This window comes from Panicum hallii, chromosome 4 (assembly GCF_002211085.1).
Source record: "Panicum hallii strain FIL2 chromosome 4, PHallii_v3.1, whole genome shotgun sequence".
In the NCBI taxonomy this organism is placed as follows: domain Eukaryota; kingdom Viridiplantae; phylum Streptophyta; class Magnoliopsida; order Poales; family Poaceae; genus Panicum; species Panicum hallii.
Window position 1 is genome coordinate 2,952,269 of NC_038045.1, and position 15,174 is coordinate 2,967,442.

At 55.7% G+C, this 15,174-nt stretch overlaps 1 protein-coding gene and 1 long non-coding RNA gene across 2 annotated transcripts; both read left to right on the forward strand.

Moving 5' to 3' along the window:
- The first annotated feature begins 288 nt into the window (after window positions 1-288).
- Window positions 289-947, forward strand: LOC112888391. Its single transcript, XR_003227808.1, has 3 exons — window positions 289-468; window positions 646-745; window positions 815-947. It is a non-coding gene; the product is annotated as an uncharacterized LOC112888391 (long non-coding RNA).
- An 11,009-nt stretch (window positions 948-11,956) lies between these two features.
- On the forward strand, window positions 11,957-13,997 carry LOC112889903 (patatin-like protein 3). Its single transcript, XM_025956695.1, has 2 exons — window positions 11,957-13,164; window positions 13,293-13,997. The coding sequence occupies exons 1-2, from the start codon at window positions 12,286-12,288 to the stop codon at window positions 13,626-13,628; spliced, it is 1,215 nt and encodes a 404-aa protein (XP_025812480.1). The 5' UTR covers window positions 11,957-12,285; the 3' UTR covers window positions 13,629-13,997.
- The last annotated feature ends 1,177 nt before the right edge of the window (window positions 13,998-15,174 follow it).

Sequence of the window (15,174 nt, forward strand, 5' to 3'; positions counted from 1 at the left end):
AATCAAATGATGAGATCACCGCTATTCTCAATATGCTGAAGGAAAATCAAGCCAGGACTAGTGCTTGAGGACCTGTTTCTACTAGAACAGCTCGAAGTGCGAAAATGCGTCGTGGGGTGTGCTCCCTCAGGAGGGCTTATCTACGCCGTCCAGGTGGCATCTTGGGATGCGGTGCGTTCTCTCTCCGTTTTTGTATTTCACCCGTATCTGTGTTTTCTGGACGATTTGTATTTACCAAGCGGGCCCAACGCCAGTAACTTTTCTCTCTCCCCCGTCCCTACACAGCTCTCTCTCGCTCCGGTCCCCTCCCCCAAGTCTCTCTCTCCATTTGGTTCTCGCCGGAGAGCTTCATCACCGCAGAATGGTCCGAGGGAGACAGTTGCCCCCGGCATCTAAATCCCGGCGGCAACGCTCTCCATTGGCCCCGGCTCCGGCGTCTTGGGCGTCAACGGCAAGCTCCGCTGCCACGTTTGTTTCTTTTTCTTTTCTCTGTTTAAATCAGCTGTCATCTACAATAATCTTTCACTCCGGCGAGCTACGTCATTCGTGCTCGTCTTCGACGCCGCACTCCTCGTCGCCGTGTTTTGACATTCTGTTTAAATGTTTTGCTAATAAGCAGAATGTTAACCAATCTGTTACTCGCAGGTATGCAACTTATGGATATGGGAGGATGTTTTGAATCAATGTGTATGCGATGTGGCCGGCCTGCTTACTGCTCAATCAGCGGAGATGCCTTCAATGTCAAGTACGAGTTTTGCTCTCCCTGCAGACGTGTTATTAGTCACCATTACCCCTGAGTACTAAATGTTTGCAGATATGCAAGCTAAGCATATGGGAGGACGCTCTGAACCAGTATGCACAAGACATGCTGAATCTCTGAAGGAGGAGGTTCAACACATATCAGATATGGCTGTCAGTTCCGGCTAACTGATGTGTTGTTTTAGTTTTTAGTTTTTAGTTTTTAAAGCTCATGTTCTGTGATGCTGCGCTCAAGTTGAAGCACATATTATTGATATTGTTTTCCCAAACGACCGCAATACGATATTTTCAGAATTTGATGCAAATCCAAAATGATGGACGCTGACTGTGCCTTGGAGCAGTGTTGTGCAGAAATTTGTCCCATGAGCAGCTTCTGAGCATGGCATTGTTTGTTTGGCACTTTGTAGTCGGATCCAGATACTTTTGCCATGGGTATTCAAATGTCTTCAGAAATACAATCATGTCTATGAGCTGGACTAATTATTTGTACACCTTTATTTTGTAAATTAGATGGTTGCATGTCTCATCTGGAACTTTATACTTAGCCATGACGCCAGATGTTCGCTGCTGATTATTTGTGTTACCAACTTAGATGTTCTAAATTTCTCATTGTGACAATGTTTTTGTTTATTGTCCTTGCCCATATTCAGTTGCAATAGTAACAACTATGTTTAGGTGTACTGGTGCTACCTAGCATTCAAACACTAATGAGACTTCTCAAGTATACATTCTTCTAGTGCTGCAACACCTGAATGTTCTACATCCAAACTTTGTAGGTACAACATGCTGCGCTAACTACAACAAATTTATAGTCGTGCCGGCCCAGGCCTTCAACTCCGGGCCCGTCATCGGTGCGCCCCCGAACGATTAATGGGCCAACAAGATGGCCCGATCGAAGCCGATATTCGCTGCAAGCCCAGAACCGGCGAGCACGAGATTTCGTTAATTAAAAAAAAAGGTGTCCGCGATGCGATGATTAATTACTCGTCGTGAACGAGCAGCACCACAACCTTTTGGGTTCCGTTCCGTTCGGGACGATGGCCGAAAGCGAGAGCAACAGCGGCGGTCGCCCAAGCACGCGGCACGCGGCCGGTGACCGCCTGTTGACGCGCAGGAAAAAGGCGCGCGCGCGCGCACGTGCACAGGGCGCGCGAGGGCGACGGCACCGCCGGCGTGCCACGTCTCGGTTTGAGGGGCGAGCAGCGCCGCGGACGCGACGGTAGTGGCACTGTGCCCGGCCGCCACCGGCCAGCTTACCCGCGACCTGCAAGCAGGGGCCGGCCGATCGGCCGTACGTAGAGCCCTGACCACCAACCTGTCCTTTTCCCGGTCCGAGATTTCCCGATCCGCCAGCTCGAGCGCGTGCGCGAGCAGGACCGCCACCGACCGGCCGTGCCTTTGGGGCTCCGTCGCGTCGGAGACCGACCGCCGCCGCCGCACCGATCTGGAGTAGCGGTGACGCCATCTCCTTCTCCGCTCCGTTGCTGGCTTGCTGCGCGGTGCGGCCCTGACTTGCCGGCACGCCGCACGCACTCAACTTATGGATCCAGGCACCTTCCCCATGGCCGCTGGCTCACACTGTAGGGTACGTGGCCGGTACAATACCCGTCGCCACTTGCCCCCCGTAAGGCCGTAACTAGAGTAAACGACGCGGCGCTCGGCGCCAAAGCACGGGTCGATCGCCGGTCGATCGACACTGATTCGATCAGCCGGCGGGGCCGGAGCACCCGCCGGCACATGCAGTACCGCCGCCGTACGTAAGCGTACCGCCAAGATCCCCTCCCCGACCACCTCTGCGCTAGATCCCCCCGGTCCCGTACCACACGGATCGCATTCATGACTCGAGCACTGCAGCGCCATCTACTGCTCCCCCCCTCCCACTGTTACCGCTGCCCCTAGCTCGCGGGAGACGGCGCCGCTCCACGGACGGCACGCCCTCCGCCGCCAAGATTCGCTGCCGCGCCGGATCCACCGGTGCGAATACGTGGCGTCGGCGCGCGCACGGGGCGAGAGGAGCTAGTCAAGTCAACAGTGCGCGCGGCGTCGACGGGCCGGCGCCGGCAGCCGGCAGCCGGCAGCGGCGCCAAACAACAGCGCCGCGGGCGTCCGCCACGCACGCGCAGCGCAGACCCCCGCGTGCGCGTGCGGGGTGCCCCGTGCCCGGGCCAGAGCCATGGGGCAACAATGAATGCGGGCAGCGCCCGTGCGCCGACGCCACCGCCGTACCGTACGCGCGCGTCCTCTCCGATCCGGCCGGGGGTGGGGAGGTGGAGCCGGCCGCCAGCTAGCCCCGTCGTCGTCGCTCGTCCCAGTAGCTGGCCTGGCCAGCCACAGGGACGGGACCGGTTGGCCGCGGGGGCGTTGAACCGCGGCAGGGGGCGGGCGGGGGCCCCGGACGCCGAGGCTCCTCCTCCTCCCGTTCTCCCTTTGGGTACAGCTAGCTGCCTAGCCAGCGCGCCCCGTCGGTTGCTCCGTCGCGTTGCACGGGGCGGAGCAGCCCCATGCCCTGCCCTACCGAGCGGCCGTACGGCCGTGGCCAGCACTGTGGGTTGGCTTCCTCCGATTGAATGCGCGCTGGCCGCTGGGGTGGGTTACTACTAGCTCGCTAGGTCCACGCCCAGGCATCGTCCTTGGCGCCGACGGCCGGCTCCATCCATCTCCCGTCCCCGTGCGTGCGCGTCCGGGTGGGTATTTCGGCTCCGGGCCGACAGGTCGGCCCCCAAGGGCAAAGCAGGCGCTGGCGCTGCAGGTCTCGTTCACCGTCCACTCCCGGTGTTAACCCGGTCACAGTGCCCTTGGCGCGTTTCCACAGTGACAGGCACTGCCGAAGATCCAGGCGCCATTCCCAGCTCCCAGGCGACGCGGAGCGGAATCCGTGTCGGCCGTGGCGCCGTACATGGTGGTGGCGCCTCTCTTTTTTTTGTTTGGAAATGGGCCCCTCCCATCGTCGTTAGTTTGCTGGTGATGCCGGCGGTGGGGATCGGACGTGGGGGTGAATCCAATTAAACGCCGCATCGAGATCCGCGCGCGCGTCCCGTCCTGTGCAGACTGCAGAGCAGTTCATGGCGAGATTCCGGCCGTACAGCAACTCGCGCGCGGCCTGTCGGATCGGCATGCGACGAGAAGCTAGCGCTGAGCGCAGACCTCAGAGGGAGGTCCCAGGAAGGAAATAGTGAGGTCCGAGACCGTTCTTCTTCTTCCGACGACGGAGCCGGGCGTGCAACCACCGTCAATGATTCGCCATCAATTCGCCGGCCGGCGGGCCGGCGCCACCTAACCGCGGCCTCATCCGGTGCCTGCAGATGCGCCGTCGCGCGGCGGGCACAGTGCCGACGTCGCGGCAAATTGCATGGCCGCCGACGACAACAAGGCGACGTACTCCGATCCGATCCGATCGTACGTGTGGCGATTTGCAGCTCCAACTAACGCCAGCCAAGCCTAGGCTTATTAGCTAGCTCGACACAATGCTAACTAGAGTTGACCCTTGGCGCACGAAGCTTCCTTTTTCTAGATAAAGAAGAGTGGAGGTGGAGGCACACGGCCACTAATTGCCTAGCCTATAACCTTTCACGCACAGTTTTAAGCTAGCACAGTACGATCGTTGGTCTTAGAATCTCTGAGATGAAACCAAGCTACCAGTACAGCGCGCGTCGGCATTGGAGGATGCTGCAACAGAAAGCTTTTTTTTTCCTCTGCACATCACTGGCTCTGTTCATATTATATCGCAGCCCGATCCATTGTCACTATCAGCAAATGGTCCGGCGTTTGTGTGGGCGATCGCCATCGCTAATGAGTGCGTGATGACTGACCGGCCGGGCGATCGAGCGAGCTCTCCAACTCCGGCTAGCTGCCCGGGGTACGGCCATGCGCCCATGCACACGCACGGACGTGCACATCGATCCAACGCGGCGACGGCTCGTCGCCGTCGCCGTCGGCGGCGGTTGCGCGGTCGCGAGCCGCGGTGCATGGACTGATGCCGACGGACGTACAGGCGGCCGGGGCCCGGCGGCCGACCAGTGCGGGAAGAGCGCGTCGCCGGATCTTGCCAGGGCCCGGGCGTATCACCGTCCTCCCCCGGCCGGGACCTCGGCGACTTCGGACAGGACCGGGGCGACGTACCCGCCCGCACCACCGGCCGGCTGGCACGTCGAGCGGCGGCGCCGTCGACGTCCACGTGCACGTCATCATCTTATTATTGCCATGTCGTACGCGCATTAAACGGGCAGGACGTACCGGGCCGGGGCGGGGCGGCTTGCAGCGACAGAGCGACGAGTGGTGCGTGCGGCAACGAACTGCCGAAGTATGGAACCGCGTGTGAACGCGTCGCGCGCGCGCGTGCGCCCGCCGTGTGGTGTCCTATGGTGCGGTGCGTGCAGTCCGCGATCAACTACCAGTCGTTGCCGATGATGGAGCGCCGATCGAGGGGCAAGCAACCTCGCTCTGTACGAACGTTGGACCAGCACAATGCCATGGCGAGGTAGCCATCGGCATGCATGCGCCTGGTCCTCACTCGGTGGTCTCGTCTCCTGACCTGATCAGCTCTTTGCAGGGGCTGCAGCGGCGCGCGTTCCCCCGTCGGCGCGGCGTAAGATCTTTCCAGGCTAGCTGCCGAAGCGCCTCTCTTTTTTTTTCGGGTGCGGCGCGGCGCGGGCGACGGCAGCCTCGCCGCGGATCGCGCGCCGACACGGGCTCCGACCCCCTGCCGCCAGCGCCACCGCCACGGTACGACAGGTGGTGGGTGGTGCCGTACGCGCGTACCGAGTGCGAAAGCGAGGCGCACCGGCCCGTGCAGTGCAGCAGATGATGGGGCCGCGCGAGCGACGGGCGAGAGGACCGGACGTCGCAACGGTCCGGTGGTCCCGCCTGCCCTGACGACGACTGTGAGCGCCACTGCGCGCACAGCAGGGTCACAGGCTCGCTCACAGGTCACAGCGAAGCTGGCTTCCAACCTTCCACCCTAGCTCTCCACAGGCTTCCACTTCTCGCAACTTCTCGACAGACCACAGGTTCTTCGCCCCCCTGTTCGTCACTGCAGCAGGGGCCTTAATGCAGGTGCTGCCGTAGAGACGAGGTGGGCTCGATCTGGCTGCTACTGATCGGCGGCCGACGCGGTGTGCTCGATCAGGTTGCTACTGCTCCGCCGTGCCGCCGGCGAGCTTTACGGTTCCCCGCCGTGCCGGTCGACGGACGCCGCCGTACGGCGTCGATCCCTCCCCAGCCGGCACGGCCGTACCCCCGCGTGCTTTGGATGCTTCGGCCGGACGGCGGCGGACGGATCGTAAATTAAGTGGGCGAGATCCGCGATTTATTTTGTTTGTCGGAGCGCTGTCCGTGTCCAGGTGCGAGCGTTGGCAACTTGGCATGCATGCGTGCGTGCAAGGCGCAGGTGGGTCGGCCCGTCAGCGACGACGACGCGGCGTGCAGCCGAGATCCCGATCGGCGGCAGGCTTGCAGCGGAGTGAAATGGGGGGGCCGGTACAGCTCCGTACAGAGAGGCCATGCCCGATGCCTGATGATCGGCAGGGTAATTCAGACCTGTAACCACCACTGTTACTGCAAGATAAACTACTCCACTGACACTGAAGATAAACTAGTAGCTGTCAGCAGAACTGATCGTAAATCCTCGTGTACTGCTTCCTCTCTTTTTTTCAAAAGAAAAAAAAGAAAAACCTCTCTTTGTCAGCTAACTGTTGTTTTCACGAACGGACCAGAGATAATCTCAGGGTATGGGAGGAAACGAGCTAGCTAGGGATCTGCGTTCCCCCTCGCTGCTTTTGTGTGCTGGTAACTCTGACCAGCACACAGAAAACCTGTCGGGGTGGAGTCTTCTGGATGGCAGCCAGCAGGCAGCAGCTTGTACGCGTACGAGTGATTTCGGCCTGCCACTGCGTTTGTATATGCCGCACGTTGTGCATGTGATCCGGGAAGGAACCGAGCACAACCTTGCACTTGCACGACCAGTGTGTTTTCTATTCTACATGCTCTCTGACGATCCACTAGTCTGGTTCAGAAAGAGAGAGAGTTTAGGGTGGTCCTCGTTAAGGCTGCATTATTACTCCAAATCACTGCCCCATTGTTCATTTTTGCAGGTGTGCACAACTTTGTCGATTTCCTAGTAATAGGCTGGAATGTCGAGCAATTTACCAGAGGTGTTACTGGTCAAGCCGAAGACGGTGAAGCCAATAAAAATAGTTTCATCTGACTTTCTAGTTCATTTTAGCAAGAGCTTATTACGAAATGGCTTCACGCTGCAGCAGTGCCTCAATTTATGTGAAACATGTGAAGCCGAAGCCGAAATAAATTCTGTCAAACAACAAAAATAGCTTATTTTATGTCAAACAATAAAAATAGCTTGTTTTATCTTTTTACTGGAGAAGGGTTGGAGAGACCTTTGCGGTCCGCAGTAAGGAAAAAAAGGGAAGCTGATGACCCAACAAGGCAACTTGGTGTGTTGCTTGTTATGGTTGTGAAGCGCATTTAGACCGATAGATGCATACGGTAAATTTCGGTGATTAATGACAACCGTATGTAACTGTATGTTTTGAAGCAAATATCATATCTTGGATAAGTCGCATATAAAATATGAAAGGAGACCCCTTAATTTGCATAGAAAGGCGTGTCAAGGACTCGGATATGAAGATTAAAGACCTTTCTAGCAACAAGTGTCATAAGAAGATGAAGGGCACTTAATTTAGTTCAGGTTTTATAGATTTTAGTCTTTGACTGTACCATTACGGGGAGTTTTTGAGTTAGTAACTTGATCTAGTGAAAGTTGGCCTTGAAATCATGTACACTTGCTCAAGCTCAGTCCTAGACAACTCAAAGAAATCAAAGCAACACTTGGAAGAAGAAGAAACTCGAAGAAAAATTCAATTCCAAGCCTATTGCACAAGTGGCAGAAAGATTCTAAGGACCGGTTAAACCGACGTGGTCGGTGCATTGAACAGTGCAAATGGAGATCAAATGAAGAAACCTTCACAAGACCGGTTAAACCGACGCACCATCGGTGCAATGGAAAATGCAATAACAATCAATACAGAAGGGCGAGAAGGGCTTGTTACCGTTGGTGTTTGATGGCTTGGTGATTCGTGGCTCTTGGTGAGCTCTTGGAGTTCGTGGGAGCCTCAGGAAGAAAAGATTGTACGCGGTTTGAAGCTCGCCACTCTGGAGATGGAGATGGAGCATTCTTAGTGAACACTTGCTTCTTGGTGATGCAAGGGAGCTCAACCTTTAGTGGGTGCTCCAAGGTGGATTAGGGGGTGTGTCAACTCCTCGATACCACAGGAAAAAATCTGATTGTCTCGTGTCCCTCTCTTTACTTTCAAGCATCTACTTTGATTTTACTTGTTGTTTCCTTTGTTTTCTTGTTTGTGTGATATTCACTAGGCAATATGATCATGTTAGTATGTTTATCTATCTAGGATGCTCTTGTTAGTGTGCTCTAGCTTATAGGTTTTGAACTCTAGGTTTGGGCAACACTAGTCGTAGGTTAAGAATTTGGTAGAAATTGAAAAAGTTCCAATTCATTCTCCGACCACGATCCTTGCACGTTGGCACGACCCACCTTAGCATGATCCATTTTAGAGAGGGAGAGTCCTGATTGAGAAAGTTTCTATTTTTAAAAGAAGATGGATCAAGAAAATTGTAATTGTGAATGCGACGTAGCTCTGTAAGTACAAACGGGTGGATTTCTTCGGACATCTCCCTGATGATCTTCCCATCCGACCGGTCCTTTTCTTAGCAGTTGCATAATGCACGGGGGGTTGATCAGCGGTATGTTAAATAGGACTATCTTTCTTCTTGCGCACGGAGTACATCTGATGAGCTACAACAATAGTTGTAGAGCCCAGCATAGCTAGGGAGATAATTGAGCATGCCATGACATTGCTAGGTTTTCATAGAGACCCTTATGGCCTTGCTCTGTAAATGGGCCCTTGTGAGCCTCCAAAATATCTTTTAAGTCTATGACCAATACCCCAGTTAGTCCTATGCATACGACCAACGATCAGGAAAAGAACACCACACATATAAAAGTTGTTATTTTAATTTCGGTCATCAGGGCATGCAGTTCATGTCATCAGAATGTTTCTGCGATTTGTTTTCGACGGGGCACAAGTACTAGTCCTTTCCCCCATGATCAAGTCATGTGCAAACACACATCCAATCCTAATCCATCCCGAGGTCTATTCAGAGGAGATGCCTGCGATTAAGTGTACTTAGCAGTTAGACATGTGTCATGCATGCACAAATAAAGCAGCTTTTTTCCAGGGAAAATAAAGCACGTTGTTTGGGAGCAAGCAGCATGAACACATCATCGCTAAGCTCATGGCTACTGGTTAATCTATCCCCTAATCTCTCCTGTGCTGCAGAGACTGCTGGCTGTGTGCGATGGTTCGTGGAAGGATGGAAGGAACAGGCGGCAGACAGGCGGATCCGGACGAGAGATGCAAACCGACAGGATTCGGTTTACTCCTACATCGAATTTCATTGCATTATGCATGGACAGGCAGATGCAGAGACGAGGCCTTGTTCTTCCTCCTTTTGTTTTCTGTAAAAAGAAAAAGAAAAGGAAAAAAAAGGAAGGAAACAAAGACGAGAGAGTACGGGTGATGGCTCAGCTCAGCGAACAGGGGGGCGTCCTTGTCGTGCATGCACGGGTGCAGCGGCACGCACAGTTTTTCCCATTCCTTTTCTCATATCGCGTCGCCATCAGACATCTGACGGTGTGGTCCATCTGGCTGGCACCATTATGTGCTGTGTGGCTCTCCAAGCCACTCAGCAGACTATCACGCACACTGTTTTCTTTCGTTTTCTTCTGCTCCAAAAATATCCTAGCATCATACCCCTATCACCAGTATAAATGACATCTTAATATAATACTGCATGTGAACATACATGTGTATTCAATTCATGTGTGTTCCAGAATAATCCGAAGTTCCGTTTCAAAAAAGAAAAGAAAAGAAAAGAATAATCCGGAGGTTTGGAAGGGTACAAGGGCACTCAAGGAACATGATGGCTTGTGAGTGAGCAGTGAGCTTAAAGTTGCTTCAGAATCCAGATTACTAGATTAGCATCGGCACTAAACGATGGAACACTCTGCTGGTGGGGGGGACAAGCAAAGCAAGCAGGGTACAGTATAGTAGTAGGATAAATGAAGAGCATGTACCACCAGCCACCAGAGGAGAGAAAGCGAGCAGGAATAAACACAATTAATTAGCATCCATCGAGCTCCCTTTTTACGAAAACCTGGCCTTGCCTTGTGCCTACCTTACACCAAGGGGCACACACCTTTGCTTGGGTCCTATGGTCTATCCCCTGCTGCTGCTCCTTCTTTTTTTCAAGCGAATGGAATAATCAAAGAAGGCAAGAGCAACGCAGATCAGAAGCAACGAGGAGCTGCATGCAATGATCAGGGACGATGCAGTTCCCGTCAGGAAGGTCATCAAGGACCGTGGCATGATTTGATCGAGAGCACGCACTTGGATAAACAAAAACTATCGGAGATGTGCCCGGCCAGTAGCGCGCACCCTCGCTCGCAATCCGGTTGCCGGCACCTACCCGCAATCCGTTCCGTCCGTCCGCTCGGTTTCCTCTTAATTTGATTTCTCGGCAGTGGGCCGGGCTCCGTCGCTCCCGTCGCCAGCAAATGATTGGGCGGGCGCCGGCAAATCATGGCGCTGGATCGCGGCGGGGACGGACGGACGGACACCGCGGCGATGATGGCGACCTCCGTCGTCTCGTCGACGCGCCGTGGAGGGGGGGGGGGGGGGGGAGCGTGGCGGCGCGTGTGGTGGCTCAAGCTCAAGTGTGTAGCGGCTGGCCGCCGTGGCTCTAGCTAGGAGCAGTACGTAGCGGTTGGTGGTTGGCCGGGTTGAGTAAAGCTCAAGATGAGACGAAACGGAGCGGATGATGAGCGAGCAAGCAGGACGGGAGTGAGTGGCGGCTGGTAGCTGAGCTGAGTGAGCTAATGCTAAGCTACTCCCAGCCCCAGTAGGGAGAGCTAGCTTTGCTTTGGGGTCGCGACAGAAACAAGGCTCGAATGATGCTCCTCGTCCTCCCCTTTCCGTTCGATCAGGACATGGCCGGATAGATGTGTGCAGATTACGAGTAGGATATATTTCGGGCCATGCAGCTCGCTCGCTTTTGATCGACCAGTGTGATCGATGCGCGCGCGGGAGGCAATCGATTGGGGAGGGAGGGATCGTCGGGCAAAGGTCGGCCGCACTTTCTTCTCCGTAAAGTTTCTCCCCTAATCCTCATTGAGGAAGCGCATGGTCCCATCCCATCGCCCCCGGATTATTCGGGCTAACAACCAGCCTGCTAGGACCATGCCATCCATTCCCACATTTCAGGTTGTCACTGAGGTGCACGCTCCAACAAAATTCGCCCAAACACATAGCTGGCGAAACAAAGAACTTGTGCATTTTACCGCTATGTATACATATACCAGAGTACCAGCACCTTTGTTTTTCTTTTCTTTTTTAAAAGAAGATTGACTAGGACATCAACAATCTCCTATTCCTATGTGGCATACACTTTGGCTACCAATATTTGTATAAAAATTGGAGATACTATTTCGTTCACCAAATTGTGTGTTTTTTCTTTTAATTAACAAATCTAGATCGTCAAATCGTAATAAGACTCTCGGAGTCCATCTTCGACCTTTAGCGGTGCTCTCTCCCTATTACAATAGCCGCTGGCTTCACTCCATCCACCTCTTTCCGTGTCTACCTCCAACATTCATCGATCTCGCTCTCTGATCACTCTTATCGCAACCCTGACCGACCATCAATCTCGCTCCGCCGCGAGTGGTGGTGCCACCACTGCCTCGTCACCCCAACCTCTGCTTGTTGCCACCTTCGATCGTTCCTTCCATCCTGAGTTTCAGCTTAGGATCGGGAACACCTACATTCCCTAAATAACCTCTCTTGTGACCATCATCAAATGAAAAATGACTAAAATTCTACACATATGTTTTATAATAATTAGAATGAGCTATATCTATTGAAATTGCTTTGCATGAAGAATCTAATAACATCAATCTATGTGATTTTTTATTGTTGATGGTCAAAATGAAAAGGTTTTGACCCAGACCACTAACAATCTTAAGCACACTTGTACATTTTGGATTAGGTGGTGAAACTTAGTACCCGTATTGTTAATGAATAATAATGCGTCGTTCACTTATTCCTCCGAGAAATGTTGCACTGACTAAGGTTTAGCTTTCTAATCAAGTGATAAATAAAATGGGGAAAAGAAAAACATTAGCGCCAACCGAATGACCGAAGCATTCAGTGGCGAAGCCAGGGCACAACAGGACACGCGGCGCAACGGCGGTTGCGGGCACGAGCGCGTGTGCTACCAGGCGCCGTGGCGGGAAGTTATGCGCCCGCGGCTCCAGTATAAATTCTACCCCGGGAAGACGAAGCCGAACACTCACCTCGGCCTCACCCTTCTTCCCAAATCAATCGCATTCTCCAGGACCCAATCCAAGACCCCCACAGTCCACGTTGAGCACAAGGGGAGATGGCGACCGCCTCGCTCGAACTGATCGATCAGATGCTGCTGCCGTCGCCGGCGGCGCTCGGCGGCTCCGACCGCCTGAGCCAGGAGATCTTCTCCATCCTCGAGTCCAACTTCCTGTTCGGCGCGTCGCCGCTGGAGGGGCCCTGCTCCGTGGGCCGCGTCCGCGTGCTCTCCATCGACGGCGGAGCCGACGGCGGCGCGCTCGCCGCGGCCGCGCTGGCCCGCCTCGAGCGCAGGCTGCAGGAGCTCTCCGGCAACCCCGACGCGCGCGTCGCCGACTTCTTCGACCTGGCCGCCGGCTCCGGCGCGGGGGGCTTCCTCGCGGCGGCGCTGTTCGCGTGCCGGATGCCCGCCGAGGCGGCGCGCGACGTCGTGGCCAAGAGCCGGAAGGTGCTCTCGGGCCGCGGCGGGCGGGGCGGGCTGTTCCGGCGCCCGGAGGCCGTGTTCAGGAAGGTGTTCGGTGACCTGACGGTGCGCGACGCCGCGAAGCCGCTGCTGATCCCGTGCTACGACATGGCGAGCGCGGCGCCGTTCGTGTTCTCCCGCGCCGACGCCGTGGAGGCCGAGGCGTTCGACTTCCCGCTGTGGCAGGTCTGCGCGGCGGCGTGCGGGGTGGGACCCGCGGAGGTGGCGTCGCTGGACGGGCGCACCAGGCTGCGCGCCGCGGCGGGCGTGGGAGGGGGCGGCGCCTCCGCCGCCGTGGCCAACCCGACGGCCGTGGCCGTCACGCACGTGCTCCACAACAAGCGCGAGTTCCCGTTCGCCGCCGGCGCGGGCGACCTCGTGGTGCTGTCGCTCGGCGGGAGCGCCGCCGCCTCGCTCCTCCGCCCCTCGTCCTCCAGCCTCCTGCGCATCGTCGGAGCTTGCCAGGCCGACATGGTACGCCAGCAAAGATTCTCTTTTCTTGACTACCCTTTTTTTTTAAAAAAATCTTTGACACGATTGTACTCTAACCATTTGGGGGCAAGCACCAAGCAGAGCAAGACTAACCGGCCGCTCTTTTTCAGGTGGACCAAGCCGTGTCAATGGCGTTCGGGGAGAGCAGGGCCAGCAACTACGTTCGCATCCAGGGCAACGGCATCGCCCCCGGCGAGACGGCGGAGGCGGCGCTGACGGAGCGCGGCATGGAGTCCGTGCTGTTCCGCGGGAGGAAGCTGATGGCGCAGACCAACGGCGAGCGGCTGGACGGCGTGGCCGAGCAGCTGGTCCAGGAGCACCACCGGCGGCTGGAGAGCAAGGCGCCCGTGGTGCTCGTGAAGCCCTCCGCGACGCCGCGGACGTCGTCGTCGTCGGCGTCCACGCTCATCACCGTGTCCACCAACTCCTCCTCGGAGTCGCCCTGAGCCGAGCGAGACCCGAGGCGGCAGCAGCAGCAGCAGCTTTGCCTTCTTCATTTTTATTTCTTCTGTTTTATTTATCCGTTTGCTGGGGTTTTTTAGTCTAGCTAGCGCGGCGCCGGCGCTCGGGGTTTTGGTTGCCTGCCGGCGCCGCCTCGCTCCCGGTCCCCGGCCCGCGCTCGCCGCCGCCGACGGCGGCGCGCGCCTGCGGCCGGCGGGAAGAAAGAGTAGGGCCGTCGAGCGGAGGTGTTTCTCTAGTAGAGCTAGGAGGACGGATGCACGGTGCGTGGGCCTGCAAATTGCAATGTACGTGTAGAGGGTGTCCGGAGCTTGGATTGCGATGTGATGCTACTGTCGGTGTGGCGTTTACTGATCACAGCTTGCTCTTGTCCGTGCGATTTTTTCACCACTGAACCTGAACGGTAAATTTTGGTCCCTTCTTTTCTTTCACTGGCTGTTCTACGCCTTGGAGGCTTGACCGACTGGTTAAAAGAACGCGAAGAAACACGGCAAGACGACAGGAACTCGATGGTCAGAACCATCAATCCGGTAGCTACAGATGCCATTTGGGAGAGGGACCCGGCGGACGACAGAGGCTCTGCCGACCGACACCGACAGCATCATTCAGATCTTGGCGCAAAATACAAAAGCACGAAGAAGAAGGTCTCTTGGGCCGGGCCGTACTTTCGCCGGGTCTTTTGTCCGCGGAGAACGAAAAATGCGCGCGAGACTGCCCAAGAACAAGGTTCAATAGGCCCGGAAACTTCAGGCCCAAACAAACTGCTGATGACGATGCTTGTGTGGCTGTGGGCTAATCGAGCCGAATCCAGATCTTCTTGGGCCCAAAGTTTTGGCCCATTTCAACAACGAAATGTGGACAAGCTCGTGTGAGGCAACGCAACGGTAAAAAGACCCAGGACGTGGACAAGGCCGCCAATGCCACTTGTTTCTGCAAGGACGAGGAACTCGATCGGCTTTTGAGATTGCGCGTGGAACGTGTTGCTGCTGATTGGTCCGCCGGCTGATGACACACTTGCAGCCCTCTACTACTGCCACTAACGAATCTAGTGTGAACTTGGCCCGATCCAAATTAATTATAGGCCGCAACCGCATGTTTTGGTTCTTCGTCCCAAGGCGAACTGGTGTGAGAATTCTACACGGAAAGGTGAGGGAGGCCACGGTCCGAACGAGGTCGACGGTTTCTAGTTTTTTAACCGCAGCCTGCCAAGCGATCTTGTCCAGATGCCGGGTCAGGTCAGGTAACACGCATCGTCATGCGCGATTAAGAAAAGGCTAATCGCCTTCCACGAAGCTCCGCCGTCAAGACGATCGATCGGAGAAGGCGGCAGCAGTTCACCGGATGTGGAATTCCATGACAGACGATGTCGTGTTCAGCTCGTTGCACTGTCAGCCAGGGCCGCCCGGCGGTTGGTAGTTGCAGCAGCCCGGCCCGGAAGCAGCGACAGTGAATCGACCTGGGTCAGGTGCGTCCCTGGAGTCAGTTGGGCTGGTACCATCTGCAGTGGATATCGGGATACACCTCTGCTACCGG